This window comes from Rhinopithecus bieti, unplaced genomic scaffold (genome assembly GCF_001698545.2).
Source record: "Rhinopithecus bieti isolate Rb0 unplaced genomic scaffold, ASM169854v2 scaffold_2314, whole genome shotgun sequence".
In the NCBI taxonomy this organism is placed as follows: domain Eukaryota; kingdom Metazoa; phylum Chordata; class Mammalia; order Primates; family Cercopithecidae; genus Rhinopithecus; species Rhinopithecus bieti.
Window position 1 is genome coordinate 196,451 of NW_016803781.1, and position 17,239 is coordinate 213,689.

The 17,239-nt window shown below is 39.5% G+C and overlaps 1 protein-coding gene across 4 annotated transcripts in view; it reads left to right on the forward strand.

The window, feature by feature from the left end:
• PITPNB (phosphatidylinositol transfer protein beta) overlaps positions 1-17,239 on the forward strand; it is a 69,783-nt gene that overhangs the window by 33,574 nt on the left and 18,970 nt on the right. For all 4 annotated transcript variants that reach the window (XM_017852957.1, XM_017852951.1, XM_017852940.1 and 1 more), the window contains exon 8: positions 11,363-11,440. In XM_017852957.1, coding sequence (XP_017708446.1) covers positions 11,363-11,440 — 78 coding nt within the window. The remainder of the gene's footprint in view (positions 1-11,362; positions 11,441-17,239) is intronic.

The following is a 17,239-nucleotide window of genomic DNA, read 5'->3' on the forward strand; positions in this document are numbered from 1 at the left end:
GAGAGATCTTCGTTTTTGGAAGTAATTTGAAAGAAAATGAGCATGGTTTAGGAAAAAAAAGAAATTGGAACCACATTTTTAGATATTTATGTGTAACAAGAAAGGATTGTATCAGCCTTCCTCTATAGTACATACTATGTGACTTTATTTGTATAATTTTCAAGGTACTTTTTAAGTAGAAACAATGTTTAATTCAAAATTTTAAGGCTTACATACCTAAAAGTGATGCATCTTAACATCTGAGTGTTTTTTACGTGTTAATAATAAGGAAATAGTAATGATATAAAAGCATTAAATTGTTTGGGACTTGTAGTTTAAAATCTGGATCTATTTAATATTAAAATGAAGCAAATTTAAAAGAGGGAATGAAATTTTTCCCCTCATCTTTCAGCATGTTTGAGTGTAATGCTTCAATTCATGGTGAAATTTTTCCTAAATGAGATGGTTCAAGATCAAGCATTAGCATTGTGTGACCACAGTGCCATGACCATAGCATTTCAGCATCACCAAGGATGATGTTCCTGAAAGGAAGAGACACAAGCGAGAAACTCGTGTGCCATATTGGTTTTGGGTCACAGAATGTGCAGGGTACGCTCTGATTGATAGGGAACTTCCCTGTAGTGTAGGAGGGGCCCCTGTTTTGTGGGCTATCACAGTAAGTTTGTTGTGTTCCTAAGATAAAGCTCAGAGTTCATTCATATCACGTCCATCTTTTTGTCCTTTTTAACTTCACCGTAGTTGTTACTCTCATGTGCCTCTTCCTTACCTGCCCATGAATATAATTTCCACTGTCATATTTACCCAAAATCTCCATCCTTTTTTCTGGTACCTTTCCTCATTTGCAAATGTCCCCCCAGGGGGTAATGGGGACACAATTATGGGCTTCAAGGGTGCTACATCCCTTCTGCAGCCCCCCTGCCTGCCCCAGGCAGCCAGCCTTCCCTCCCTACACTGTGGTCCTTGGATTGTTGCTGCTGTTGAGACTCTGGACCAGTCTGCAACATCTCTTTCCAGCAGAAACACTTCATGCAAGCAGCTTTTTCAGCACCAGCTTCTGTGGCAAAGCTGTGGGTCCACTCACTAGTCACATTTTTTTCCTTAATACCCCAGAGGACGCAGGCACTCCCAAGTGGGAGGATGAGGCTGCTGATAATCAGCTCAGCCTCCTTTGCAACACCTCTGCCGAGTCCAGCTCACTCACACCCCTCCCCCGTCCTGTCCCCAGTTTGGTCTCCTTTGGAGACCACGGTCATTAGGCAGGTCTGTACATGCATGAGTCGGAGTTGTGGGCTGGGTCTGTCCACTAGTCCAGTTCTCTGAAGATTGCATGGAAGTTAAGAGGTGGTTCTTTTTAGAGCCCCTGAGGGTCGCTGGGGAGCATTTTTGGCTAACTTCAGAGCTTGCCTGTCAAAGCCTTTATTAGGACTCAAGCCAAAACCCTGAGTCCCTTTGCATTCAAGTGTGGTCTGCCCACAGGCAGCTTATTAGAAATGCAAATTTGTTGCCCCCTCCCTGTTTAGAATCTTTGGAGTAGGGCTCAGGGCTCTTTCTAGCCCTCCAGGCAATTCCTGTGCATGCCCACCTTTGAGAAGCTGCATTCTAGTATACATTATTAATGGTGAAGATTGTAGTGCAGGCACTCTTCTAGGATTTTGGAAGCAGAAGGAATCTCAGTTGGAGGCCATGCATGGTACAACAGTGTTCCCCTCAATCTTTATTTATACTGTTAAAGAATTTGTAGCCCAGGGAACTGCTGTAACTCCTCAGCCATGTAAGCAGTGGAAGGGAAGCCAGGACTCTAATGCAGAGCTGCTGATTTTATTTTTGTCATTCTAGAACAACTTTTGCTATATGATGTTTCTTCCTTTGCAATATGTTAAGAGCATTCTTAATTTCCTTGAAGGAAACAGGCAGCACCTGTTCTTCCATCCGTCTTCTCTAGTCCCCTGAAACCTCAGTTTTTATCAGTAGTCTTGGTCACCTCCTCCCACAACTGCTGACCTCTGATGTATTTTGAAGTTCGCATACGTGCAATAGAGTAAAAGGATTGGACACCCAAAGATGTGTTTTGGTGTGGGTACTTACAGGGAACACCACTCATACGTTTTCCCATTTGTTCATTTAATAAACATTGGAACTTACTACTTGTTCCGTGTTGCTCTGATGAATCTTTCTCCAGTTAAAGGAACAATTGTATTTGTCTAAAGAGAGTGTGAGATTCTTAATTGCGGACATGCTAAAGTGTGTTAAAGTGACTTACAAGTTCCAACTGTTGGTTGTGTAGTATGTGAGTGCTCCTTCACCAAAGGGTTTTTTTTCCTTACAGCTGATACAGACCAGCGCTGGGCACCAGGCTGCAGCCATAGTCAAAGTTCAAAGACTAATCAGAGTCACGAGTTTTGGAGTTTTGCAATTTACTAAATGAACAGCCATTTTAATTGCTTGTCAAAGGACTCAACAATGGGATTGTTGGGCTCATCTAAACTGTTTCTCAGCAGCTTGTAGAAGTCTCAGGTGAATCTTTTTAAGGATTGCGATGTCAAAGAAAATGAATTGGTTTTTAAAGTTTGTACTTTTTGCCTGTTCTTTATTTGGTGAGTATGTCTTGGTAGGAAGAACAGTGTCCTGTTTTAGTTGAGGGCAGGAATATACTAAGCCAGTACCTGTTTTTTTGAAATATCAGTTGCCTTTGGGAATGAACATAAATGATTTGCTTTTCTGTACATTAGTTCTTTTTACTTTGAACATACCATTCCATTATTTGAGTTTTTTAGTGAGCAACCTGACACTTCTTAATTGTTTTATTGTTTAAAAAAAAGATATTTTGCTCTTTTTAAACATATTATTTTCTAAAAGTTGGCAAACTGATGAAACTGGGTTTAATTTATTTGGATTGAATCTTAGGGGCATGTAAGTTTTGGTCAAACCTTAAGCAGTGCTTGTTTCTTGTGCTCTCAGAAGGATTTGGTATATCTTTTCTTTTGATCATACAGTCTCTGAGACAGTGCCCAGGTGTTGCATATTTGAGTAGATAGTCTTGGTAACACGTGCTTTACTGCACTGTCTTTAGAAACACTTTGTAATTGCACTCTCTAGATAATCTTTATAATATTAAAACTTTTTTCTTTTCAAAATAAAAAGAATGATGGAACATGACCAGAAAGAGTTAAATATTGGTTGAAGCCATGTGAAATGGTTAATATTTGTAAGCTTTTGAGCTCCAAAAATGACATTTTCTTACGGGTGAACCTAATACATCCTCCAAATTAATTTTTGGTAGATGATACCCTAAATGGTCAGCAGTCCTTTTGGTTCTCTCCCACAGCTTTCAAGAAACTCCTGTGTTTTAGATGTTACATTTGTTCCAACTGCTGCTGCTTATTTCCTAAGAAGGGCTTTCTGCTTCTTGGAGCTGTGCAGTGGCTACCCAGCTCTTTAGACTGAAAAGAGCTTTTGTTTATTAGAAGTCTGTGGCTGAGATCCAGCCAGTCCTAGCCGGGCCTATGGTTGCCAAATGCTGCTTTGGTTGTTTTCTTCGGCGTGAGCAGACACACACTTGATCTCGGTAGAGTACCACGTCCTTTTGCTGTTAAAATGAACCTAGACATTCATTTCTGGCTTAAAAATGTGTTACTTATCACTAGGGTATGTGATCCAAAAACTCTTTATTAAGATGTATGCATACTAAAAACATGAGAATTGTGACCCAACTCCTCACTCGAGATGAATGCATGTGATAATAGCTTTCCTGAACTTAGGGGGAAAGCACCTCAAATACGCGTTTTGAGGTAGCAGTGATTTTGGTTATGCTTAAGAAATTTCTGTTTGTCAAACGCTTGTCTCATCTCGCCTTTACTGCACTGTGAAACAGACTGTTGTCAAGGTCTTTTGTAGTAAGTTAGAGATTTTTTCCCCCATCTTCAAAGAAGATATAAATAAATGTAGGCATGGTTTCTATTAAAAAGAAATGTGAAAATGTTTCCTACATTATTCTACTGCCTTACATGGTCACACACTTTCAGGTCATTTCCAGTAGTAGATTTAGAAAATGTCCACTATATTTGAAGGCATGGTTGGATAGCAGTGCCCTCTTGTGGGAAAACGACATATTGCTTATGTTGTGCTTGCTTTAAACATTAGCAAGGATTTTAAAATTTTATTAACTGGATGCAGTGGCTCACGCCTGTAATCCCAGCACTTTGGGATGCTGAGGCAGGTAGATCACCTAAGTTGGGAGTTCGAGACCATCCTGACCAACATGGAGAAACCCCGTCTCTACTAAAAATGCAAAATTAGCTGAGTGTGGTGGCACATTCCTGTAATCCCAGCTACTGGGCAGGAGAATTGCTTGAACCAGGGAGGCGGAAGTTGCAGTGAGCTGAGATCACGCCATTGCACTCTAGCCTGGACAACAAGAGGGAAGCTCTGTCTCAGAAAAAAAAAAAAAATGATGTGTACAAGCATGTTTTGTACAAAATGCTTTTTCACTAGAACCCATTGTTAATTTAAGGTTTATTCCTAATTTCTTCCATGTTTTAAAAGTAAAAAGGGCGGGGAGGGTAATGGAGATGATGGGGTGTGAATAGGATTTGCTCTAGTTCCTTGGGTGGGGATGAAATTCTCTGAGAGCCAGAAAATGTTTTGAGCAGCTCATGGCAGATATTTTAAAGAAATAAGTATAAACAGCTCCAAGTCAAGTTTTAAAGTGCATTTCTTATAAAAGCCCCTTTTCAGCATTTCTTATAAAAGCCCCTTTTCAGTGTAAACTCTTTTTTAGGGAAGGCTCTCTAGGCTGAGAGGGAGCAAGCATCCCTTCAGGTACTTGAGTCTAATCAAATGGTAGAGTGTAAATCGCATTTTTGCAATAAAGGATCATGATTGGCTTTGGTGTCAGGGTGGCATCTGAGTCCTGGCTCTGGCAGGACTAAGCGATGGTGGACTCTGGCAAAGAATTTCACTTCCTTGCCCCTAGTGGTGGTGATAGTCCAGTACCTTTTTTTCAAGTTTTTGAGCCTTAACTGGAAGAATGTGGGCGCCTGCCACATAAGTGTGTGCTTCAAAATGGTAGCAGAAATGATTTTGTTTATTGGATTTTGTTCTTACTGTAAAAAAAAGTTTACTTTTTTTCATATTTTAACTTTTTCATATTTAATATTTGTTAACTGAATGCTAATGAATTAAATGGAATCTTGGGACTTAGAAGCTGAAGGCGAAATCATGAACTAACATTCAGAGTGAGAGAGGGCTCACTTTGAATTTCTAATAGGGTGTTTTCCCCCATTTCAGTTTAAGGAAATTGATATAATTTGGTCAGTGATTTACTATCATTTAAGGAAACATGCATTTTGTAAGTAAAACTTTTCTAAACGTATCACATTTCAGATATATGCAGTATAATTTTAAAATATATAATGTTTAACAAGTACCTTTATGGAATCAACTTGTTTGTTAAAACTCATTTCATTGGTGTATAGAGTTTGAAATACCTTCATTTTTAAGAGCTGTAATATATAAACATATACTAGTAATAAATACAATATTACAATAATAAATATATTGTATATTTGTGCATGAACTGCCCAAAGCAGTAACCCATCTCCCCTGAGTAGAGTGCTGGGGTGTAGCCCATGGGCAGCGGCTTAAGGCAGCTCACTAGCTCCTGTAGCTCTGGGCTATACAGGAATCTCAAGAGCTTGCTCCTTTGGGCCTCACTTTCCCATCTTATCTCGGAGCACAGCTATTTGGTTTCCTTGCTGTGTTGTAGGATATGGAGTGTGTCACATAGCCATCTGGTTGTAACTTTTTTTCAGGGCTGACATTCTGATTTCTTTCTCTATTAATTTGTATCCTTCCAAAGGCTTTAGGGGTCTGCCTTCATAAACATGACAATGCTGGTGATAAGGATAAGATCAGAAAGAATGGAGTGAGTGATTAGTTGTGCTCTAGCCTAGCAGTACTATAGACGGAGCCACCTCATGTGGACCACAGTGGCAACACAGCGTAGAGCTATTGACAACCCCTGCTACCCTCCCCACCACGCACATGCCAGGCTCACCCCCACTATCTCAGGACACTATGGAGGGTCTCTGTGAGATCAAAAAGATTACCCAAAAAAAGTGTAAAAGTGTTCTGTTCAAGGGTATAGATTTGACTGCATTTCTCAGTTCTCAATACAGTTGTTTAAAATTCAGCTTTTAGGATTCATTGGTGGCAAGCCAGTAAGGTTTAATGAGAGGGCTGAATTATAGAATATTTTTTAATGGAGTTTTGTCCCTCTGAGGTACATTCAGTAACAGAAACTAGGCCAACAAGTTATTGACAATTAGTGGTCCTTTGGGAATCTGCTTTAATGAATAGATAAGAATGATTTGTAATTAGCATAATAATTATATGCAAATGAATGCTTCTGAATTGCTCTAAAACACTTCTGAACTGTTTAAACAGCCCTCCTGAGATCTTGTTACTCTATTAATTTGTGTAGCAAATGTTTTTTTTATAGATCATGCAAAGATAAACTTCAGCCCAGCCCCTGTCCGAACGATTATGTATTCCAAGGTGGTAGGACCTGAATTAATGAGATTTACTTATACTATATTAATGGTACTCTGTGGGAACCTGAAAGGTTGAGGAGTCACTAGGGAGATGTAATTAAAAATAGAAAAGAAAGCTGCTTATTTGAAAATAACTGTTGAAATCAGTTTCTTAAACAAGTTAGTAAATGTTATTTCTCTTTACACCTCTGTTATTTGCTTTTGTAAAATTTAATGCAAACATTTTTTTTTAAAATGGGCTTACTTACTCTTTGGAGTCTCGCTTGAATTTTGTCAGCTCGAGTTACTCGTTTGGCATTAGGGTCAACAGTGATAGGATCCAGGAGCTCATTTAGGTGCCCCAATACTGGAAAATTCAGGGCAGTGCTAATCAATGATGATTGTTATTTATCTTCATATTTAATTCAGCTTTATCCTCCATCCTGGGCTTTATTTTTAAGAAGTGATTAGAGGAAATAAGCCTTGCTAAGTTGAGCTGCAATACCCATGCATTTAAACTTAATGATTATCTTTGAGCTATTTTAATAGATACCTAATTAATCATTGTATGCTAAAGGAAAGCATTTTATATAGCAGACTGCAGGATCCTAATCTCTCTCTCAAGCTTTTATGTTTACCCAATAAAACACCCCCTCTCCACAGGGTGGAAAATAGGGGTTGATCTTTTATAAGCAGGTGCCAAGAAGTTGCTAATGCTTGTGGTTTGGGTACTCTTTTTCCTTAGTTTACACTTCGCCTCACCTCTGGTAACCCATGCTTGGTTATTTAAGCAATTTCTGGTGTCTGGAGCTCATCTCAATTTTTCCACAAGCTGTCAAGAAACTCTACCAGCCTGCCCCCCACCTCCTACTCACTTCCCCATTCATAATTAGGAGTTAAATCTGGGCTCAGGGACATTTTGTTTGGCTCAGCACAGACAGATTTTGTACTTTCATTTTTGGGGGCAGCCACTATTCTCAAAGATTCATAAAACTAATATTCTTTGTATTCGAAATGAATCTGGTTTCTATTGAGAGTTTCTGTTGAGATCTGTAGTGAGCAACAGATGTACACCCAAGAGGTAGCACAACTTTAGTATTCCAGTGACAGAAAACAGTTATTTATAAGAAATTAGTGAGTGTATTCTGTGGCTCCAGTGTGGAGCCTCAGTAATCCATTTATTTACCATATTATATTTTATTTTGTTCTCCAAAGGGTATCCTGCCTGTTTTTTTTAAATAAGAGTTTTCAATTAAATAGAGTTGTATTAACACTAATCCGAATATACCTTATGCTGATACCATTGTATTTTTTCGTTGTTCAGGCACTATTATTGGTGGAGCAAGTAGTGTCTAGGGATATTACACCTAACTTGATAATGATGGTTTTACTAAGCCCTTATCCTGGCCAGGCCTCTGGGCATTATACAGATAATTAAAGTTGAATCATAAAAAATTTTAAACACAATGCACCTTAGCAATAAGATTTTTCTACTTTTAAACATGATTTTAAAACCCATTTTAAAAATGCATTTCCTTAGCCTGGTGAATTTGCTCTCTTTTTTTCCCAAGGATTACAGAAAGTGCATAGCAAATTCAGCCTTCAGAATACCCAGGAGCTGAAGACTCAAGTAGGCTACAGCTGTCTTCACCCACAGTATTCTAAAAGAACTAATGAGATGAGAAGTCTGCAGCTGGTGGCAAGCACAATAAACCATGAGCCAAGGGCTTCTCTTCATCAGAGCCTCCCCTTTCCCCATGGGATCCCAAAGGAGACAGAATACTAACAAAGCCAGCAGGCTGTCTCATTCCACACTATTGCTCATTTGCAGCTATAATTGGTAGCTGAGGTTGCATTCTGTATGCTGAAACTGTCATACATGAAGGAATATATTTGTTCATTGTGATACGGACATAAATCGTTCAGTTTTCAGATATAGCAAGACCAAACTAGATACCCAACAGTGAAAATGTAGCAAAGAAGATACTGTTCAAAAAATTAGGTGTTTGTTGTGGAAATACAAAACTGAGGTTGTTAAAAAGCTACTTCCTGCATCTTAATATCTTGCCACTTAATTCAGCTGATTAAACATTTACATATTCTTCATATTCAAACTAATGTAAAACAGAAATTCCTAGGTTTTGACAAGATTCATTATTCTCATCTTTCAAGGTTAAAGTGCTATTGTTAATAATTGGGTTTTGTTACGTTTTCAGTATAATATCTTTAATATTTTTCTGCTTTGTATTCAAGAGGAGAAAAAGCAGAGAGGGGAAGACTTCATTTCATATATACATATGTATATGTGTATGATATTTTACATACACACAGTTGTGCTTCATAGGAAAATCCACTTTGATATCTCTAGTGCTGCAGCTTCTTGGTATTTTTGAAACGTGGTTTGATTATCTGGCATTTGTTGACACCTTTTGCCATCATCCTGTGTGGTGTACCAGAATGTGCCCAGGACCGAGGCTAAGGAGGCTTGAGTTGAAGTGCTGGGGTAGGTGAGCCCTACCACGTCCTTGTCAGACTGTGGTTTTAGCATCTTTCAAATGAAGGAGCTTGGGTGGTCTTTAAGGTTCATTTCACTTCTGTGATTCTGTGAATCCATAGTTCAGATTTTTCTCCTGTTAAACGTGATTTTAAAATCCATTTTAAAAGTGCGTTTCCTTTGCTGGTTTTGTTTGGTTTTGATTCTGACAGTAATTGTCTCCATTCTCTGTTGGCAGTTAACAGGTACTTCCTGGTGTTTGAGTTACCTGTTCTTTGTTTGCCTCTTTCTTTATCCTAACTAGACTGATTCTTTAGGAGCCAGAACTGTGTTGGTTCTCCTTTACTTCATCTGTTTCCTTGAATTACCTCTTATTAATAACATCTGGTGTGCTACCTTCTATATGATGGCTGTTCAATAACTAGATTTTGATTGAGGGAAATGATGCTGAAAGTAATTATTTGATACAATGTTAAATACTTTCAATTTTTGAAAAAAAAAATGAGCTTGCTTTTAGGTTTTAATTCCAAGCCTCTGACCTAGAAGAAAATGTTTTATGGTGTTGCAGGTTAATTTATGTTAATAGAGTAGCTTATTTCTCATTGTGAATCCAGGTCTTGAAACCACCTGTACACACAGTTGATTCTTTTGTCAATCAGAAGTAGAGTTATTCATTTTTAGGATGAAGTTCAAAATTGAAGTTTAAGAACTCATACTTGCTGACAGTAACTGAGCTTTCTGCTGCTCTGCCCAGACATAGGAAGTAAGTCCAGTTGTCCAGCTCCTTGCAGACTGTCCATCCCAGTTTGTCATTCCTGGGTAATGCTGATGCCTGTGGCTATGCCACATTGCATGTTTTAAAGCATTAAGACTCAGTATGGTGAGACCTATTTGCTTGTTCCGTAATTTTAGGTTATTGTTGGTCCTTTTGTAGACAACCTTTAGAGAGGCTTCAAGTTCTGGGTCACATATTTACACAGTTATCTTTCTTTAAAGTTTTGTTTTCTCTCTGAACTGAGCATTTTTCTTTCCTCACATAATTTGTTTATAACTTTCTCTTTAGGAATTATTAACATGGCATATGCACTTACTGAGTAACTGTTAAGTTTTGGGTGGCTGCTTCTCAACATTTTTTTTTTTTTTTGATTTGCGGAAAGTTCGTATTATACTGTAGAGCATGTTCAGTTCTTGCTTTTGCTTGTACTGCCCTTATCTCTAGAACAGTGATTTTAGTTAAGGTTTCATATCTGACATATCTGAACATTTTTCGCTAAGTATGGGGTCTCTTCACAAATTCCGTAAAAGACCCCAGAGTCAGAAAGTCTGCTCAAGAAGCAAGGGACTCTTCCCACCTCTCTTTCTTTGTAATGTTTTAAACTGACCAACTGACCATGGTCAAGTTACTGTTGTAAGTCTCTCTTATTATTATTGTTAATCTGGGCTCTAGCTCTTCAAAAGTAATTTTATCTTTTTTTCTGGAGAGATAGAGAGAGAGAGAGAGAGAGAGTGTGTGTGTGTGTGTGTATAATGACAAGAGAACTTTTGTAAAGCGGGTAGATTTTAAAAGATTTTCTTTTTTCATTTCCTCCATTCTGTCAGGAAAAGGATATACTAAGGGAAACAATTTACACACACTAGAACCCTGAATAAAACTTTTATTTTAGAGCCATTCCCCTGTGGTATATAACTGAGGCAGTCCCGTGACACCCCTCCCTCGCCTCCTTTGACAGTGGGGGGCTGACATGAGTGCACTCCTTCTGTGAGGAAGCCAAGCCATGGGTACCCCAGGGCTCTCTGAACGAGGGTTTGGAGAGGCCAGTCACAAAATGGAGATGTCCACCACAGACCCAACTGTAGGAAGAGGTTGGAGGATGCTGCAGAATCCATAGTTCTGATTTTGTTCCCAGCCACAGTAGTTGCTTTGGCCAGCGTTAACAGTCCAGTGTCATCATCTCCCTGTAGTGTCAAAACTGGGATGGGTATGTTTTATTCTTTGAATGTGATTATCCATTTATCAAAATGCTTAAATTATTAAAACATTGTTGGAAGGTTTGTTCTTGGAGACAGCTGTCCAGTAACCAGTCAGAGTGGATTGCTAGTCTAAGACTTTTATTATTTCTTATTATGTAGTTATTTAGCCCAAGGTGAAAGTTTAGCAAAGGAAACCAAACTGAAAACAATGGACAGGTCCTGAGCATTTTTCTACTTTTATACAAAAGCACAGTGAGTCTAATTGATTTCTGTCATGTGTTTTGGTAGCTGCAAAGAGCTGTTCTGGCAAGGTTAAAGAATATTCTCTGGTTTTCTTCTCTGCCTCTGACTTTGTTTTGCTTTGCAGGACTACAAAGCTGATGAAGACCCAGCATTATTCCAGTCAGTCAAGACCAAGAGAGGCCCTTTGGGACCCAACTGGAAGGTACTGGATGCTGACCTTTCTGACAGGCATAGTCTTGGCAACAGAACACTTGACAGGTCCTGAGTCTTGAAGAGGTGGTGACGTTTAAGTGAAAAATAGAAATGGCACAAAAATAGTTTTATTTGCGATAAGGACTTACAGCCAGTTGCAGTTGGCCAGCAAATCTGTGCTGCATTAACAACAGAACAGAGCCAGACTGTCACTTTCAGCATAATGCTGCTCCAGTAACTCTTAAAAGAGACAAGTGATTTAGTGTTTGGGGATTGTAATGTTCTCTTTTGAGACCTGAAGCAGTATAAAAATCCATGTTAAATGAAGGTTTATAGTTTAAGTTTAGTCTTAGTAAAAACTGAACAAGTTCCCTTCACCCAAGCTCATATTCCTGGACTTTCAATAGTTATATTTTTGGAAAGCAGGACACGAGCGAGCAATTTTTGTGGCAAGTAGGTTTTGTTTTTGTTTTTTTGAGATGGAGTTTTGCTCTTGTTGCCCAGGCTGGGGTGCAGTGGCACAGTCTGGGCTCATTGCAGCCTCTGCCTCCCGGGTTCAAGTGATTCTCCTGCCTCAGCCTCCCGGGTAACTGGGATTACAGGCATGCGTCACCATGCCTGGCTAATTTTGTATTTTTAATAGAGACGGGGTTTCTCCATGTTGGTCAGGCTGGTTTCGAACTACCGACTTCAAGTGATTCACCCACCTCGGCCTCCCAAAGTGCTGGGATTACAGGCATGAACCACCACGCCCAGCCAGTAGTTGATTTTAAATAAACTGCACCCCTTTACTTTATTCATGGAAGTAAGGTAATGTCAAGGTAATAATGTAAATTGCCATAGAAATATAATGCATTTTAAAGACATCTGCTAAACTAAATGACAGATCCTTAAAGAAGTTTTAATGTGTTATTGGCAAGTTATTACAGCTAATTTGACAGGAGAAGAGCATAAAAACTTAAACATGCCCACAGCAGATTTTCTACTCACAGGGTCTTACTTGGTAACCAACCTTTCTGTGCTGAAGCCAGTCACAGGTCATCGATAAATGATGTCTAGATACTAGTTGTTGCATGCAGATAGAGGATTACTGTTACAGCCCCACAGAGAACTCATTGAGTGGTTCTCCATGGGTGTTAGACTGTTTTGTGGACCGTCTTGTGCATCAACTATAAGGAAAAAAGACTTTAACTTTGGTTTATAAGAAATGATTCATAACTATCTTATTTTCACATTTGTTCTCTGGGTAGAGTGTAGTTCAAAATTCTCCCAGTTTTAATACTTAGCATGTTAGGCCAATCTTGGGTTACTATAAAGAACCTGAGATTGGGTAATATATAAAGAAAAGAGACTTGGGCCAGGCATGGTGGCTCACGCCTGTAATCCCAGTACTTTGGGAGGCTGAGGCCCCGGGGTGGATCACCTGAGGTCAGGAGTTCAAGACCAGCCTGGGCAACATAGTGAAACCCCATCTCTACTAAAAATACAAAGATTAGCTGGGTGCGGTGGTCCTTGCGTGTATAATCCCAGCTACTCAGGAGGCTGAGGCAGGAGAATCACTTGAACCGGGGAGGCAGAGCTTGCAGTGAGCCGAGATTGCAACATTGCACTCCAGCCTGGGCAACAGAGCGAGACTCCCTCTCAAAAAAAAAAAAAAAAAAAAAAAGGTTTAATTGGCTCACAGTTCTGCACACTGTACAGGAAGCATAGTGCTGGTATCTGCTTTTGGGGAGGCTTCAGAAAGCTTACAGTCATGGTAGGCAAAGGAGGAGCAGACGTCTCACATGGCGGAAGTGGGGCAGGGAAGTGTGCCATGCTCTTTTATACAACCAGATCTCATGTGAACTCAGAATGGGAGCTCACTTATCACCAAGGGGATGGCTCAAGACATTCATGAAGGATCTGCACTCATGATCCAAACACCTGTTAGAGGCTTTACCTCTAACATTAGGGATTTGCATTTCAACATTGGGGATTGCATTTCAGCATGAGATTTGCGCAGGGACAAATTTCCAATCTATACTACCCAGAAAGTGATATATACCACTTAGAAATTAACAAATTCAGCCTGCTTGATGTAAATTTGCTTTAATGGATTTTAAAAATGTCCCCACCCTTTTCCAGATTTCTAGCTTCAGACTTTAGAACTCAATCTTAGTTGGAGAGGAAGCCTTTTGAGATTTCACACTGGTCTTCTAAATAAGGACACCACGCCAAAGAGCAGCCCAGATGGTGGCTACCCCCACTGGTGCTGTAACTTCTAAAATAGTACATCTTATTCCAATGCGTAGTAGCTCTAGCTGACAATACTTTTACAGGGAGTAAAGGGGCATGAGGTTGAGACCCAGAGGTGAATTAAATATTGTATTTTCTTGAAATTACTGCTTTTCAAGTATAAACATTAGAAGACAATGCTACATTATGTGGTGGGCTTTATGTTTGGGCTCAAATCCTTCCTGTAGGAACTCCTAACTGATCTTATAACAGGCAGCAAAAGTAGTTTGATACTCTGAGTTGTACCGATTTCTAACTTTTTAGGAACTTGGAATATATACCATGTCTGGCCTAATTTTTAACTGATACTGCTTTGTCTTTTATTATTGACTAACGATTGAAATTCTAGAATAGGTTTAATTCTTAGAAATAATGTGATTTTTATATTTCTGCAGGTTGCAGAACTGCAGTTTTTTTCCATTTTCACCCCTGTGTTAAACAGTAACTTATTAGACTGGTAGGGTACTGGTTGTTTCTGCCCATTTGCCTGTTGATTGTTCATTTTATCCAGATAATGGTGGATCCAGCTACTCTTATAAATTGAGCTACTACCTGACTGAATTTCTGTGAATTACTGTGATCTCAGAAATAACTAGTGCAGTCAAGAATAACTAATAATAATTAAGCCATCCACTCGATGCTGTGGAGGGAAATAAAGAGTAAGAAGATAGCTGATAATATGGCATATAGGAAATTAGGAACCTTTGGACTTGATCTTACCACTGTCTTCTGTAAACATGTTTAGCAGGCCCTCTTTGCCAGTTACTGTCCTGGTGGAGGCTCTGAGGGTAGCACTAGGGAACAGTAATAGTTGGAAATTTTTATACTTCTGAAATGCAAGGAAGTAATAGGGAACAAACATATAATTATTATGGCTGAAAGGAAGAAGAAATCTTATTGTGGACCCACTTACCCACTTGTGTGGAAGAATGTTCTTATAGAAGAGGTGCCTGGTAGTTCCACAGTCTCTCTCTCAAAAGGCCTCTGTGAGCCATTCCCACACTTACCCTTCAGCAGAAACCTGCCTTACCAGTACGAATTCCAAAGTCTATTCGAAGCTAAATGCAAATCCCATGATGTCTTTGAAACTTTTCCTTATTTGTCTAATGGTGATATTTTCCCTCTGAATTATTGCAGTATTTACTTCCTGTCTGCACCAGACTGACTAGGGGAAAATAAACTTTTCCTTGGTACTAGGTTCTGTACAAGGTTACATTTAATCTTTACAACCTTCGTGTGGTGTAAGTTCAGCTGCTTTATTTTATATAGTTGAGGAACTTGGGCAGAGAAACACACATAATAGTTGTAGGAAACAACATCTGCCATTTCTGGAATACCTGATTCAGTGCTAGTTACAGCAGTGTGTAAGGTATGGAGATGTAGCAGGTTTTAACTCTTAATCCAGTGACTCCTAGATCACCATTCTGTACCTTTTATGCCCTGTTGCATCATTGGCAATTGTGTGACTCCCTATTCATGGTATTTGCCAGAATTTGATAATTTCTGTTACACTAGTGGTAACGTTTTCAATGGTCAGGGAATCTTTAAGTGTCAGAGGCACTAAGGGAGATCCATTAAAAAGCCATTGGGAATCTACACAAGTTGTAACTTAACCCTCACTCTGAGCCTTGATTTCCACATCTCCAAAATGGAAATGATTTTAGTAACTACCAGAAGGTAGTTGTAAAGACTGGGTGAAATAATGTTAAGTTCCCAGCACGGAAGAAGTGCATAATCAGTGTTAACCGTTATCATTGTCATCATGCTTTTGTCTTTCGTCTCTTGGGGTTGCTGAGATCTATAAATGTGACCCTGTATTTATGACGCATAATTCTTATCTGTCTGGTATCCAGAGAGTTCCCCTCATTCTAGAATGTGTTCCCCTCATTCTGGTATCTAGGGATTGTTAAACACATCCGGGTTCACGTGTCTTTACTCCTCATGGTTATATATGTTTAATGAGTGATTTTATTTGGTTATCCATGAAGTAGAGAACCACACGGTTTAGAGAGGATTCACTAGCAGGGGATGATGAGGTTGCTAAGGAATATATTTTCATATTTTCCACATTTGTTAAGAGTACAGACAATTTTTTTAGCCTATGATGTGAAACATATCTTTTATTTTTAAAAAACTACAAACCCAGAGATGCAGGCCTCGGTTGTGTATTTATTTTCCCGCTGAAGAAAGAATTTTTAAAATCTGAGTGCATGAATTATAGTTTTGTTACTTAGGATTCAGCACTTGATGAAGTGACTGTGTGCATAGTAATAGGAAAGCGATTTATAACCTGATTAAGAATTTTGCTTCAAGGCAGAATCGTACATTTCTGATGGATGTAAATGTCTTGCTTCTCTATAGCACTGTGTGCACGTGTGTGTTTGTGTGTGTGTGTGAGAGTACCTGTTTCCATTTGTTTTTAGCTTTTCAGTTTCCCTTCTCTGATTTGAGTGAGGAATTGTCATTTTAACAGATTGAAACACTACCTTTGAAGATTATGGTTTCATTTTTATCCCATGGCAAGGCCTCATTTCTTTCTTCATTTAAGCCAGACATCTCTTGAAGATTTAAGCTTCTGTGTCTACAAATACATGATAGTTAATAATTAGGCCTCTAAAGGTCTTTGTAGGAGGCTTTGTCAAAGCGTCTCTCCCTTACAGGGCTTGATGTGTCTCAGAAGTCTCAGCCAGAGCTCTGAACTTCGGAATATATAAGGGAATACGGTCAAATAAATAAGTTGATCCAGAAATTATGGTGGTTTTTAAATTATCTTTATGTACATGTTCTTTCTTATCATAAAGGCATGCCCCGTTTGTCTTTTGTGTTAACTCTAGCCTGAGCTAATGCTCCGCAGTCAGAGCTTGGCCGTTCAGATTTTCATACTGTTTAGCTGCTCAGTCAGCTTTAGACTCATTCTAGAACAGCCATAGAGGCCATTCTGGATCCTTCATGCCAGTGGAGGGAAACCATATTTGTGCATGATAGAGATGTTAATTTGTTTCATGCCATGCTACCAAGATTTCTTTCTTTTTCTACCCCATGTCTGTGAAAAGATGGTGGTACACTTGGTGTCAGTGACCTAAGATAAGGAAACTGCAAAATTTTTTTGGCCAGGGATAGGAGGAGTAGAAGTGAGTGATGAGGGAGAAGTTGAAATTCAGGTGTAGGCCGGGAGCGGTGGCTCACGCCTGTAATCCCAGCACTTTGGGAGGCCAAGACGGGCGGATCACGAGGTCAGGAGATTGAGACCATCCTGACTAACACGGTGAAACCCTGTCTCTACTAAAATACAAAATTAGCCGGGCGCGGTGGCGGGTGCTTGTAGTCCCAGCTACACGGGAGGCTGAGGCAGGAGAATGGCGTGAACCCAGGAGGCGGAGCTTGCAGTGAGTAGAGATCGCGCCACCGCACTCCAGCCTGGGTGACGGAGCGAGACTCCGTCTCAAAAAAAAAAAAAAAAAGAAAGAAAGAAAGAAAGAAATTCAGGTGTAGAAATCTCTTTTGAGATAGAGAGCGGCAGGAAAGCCACCCAGAG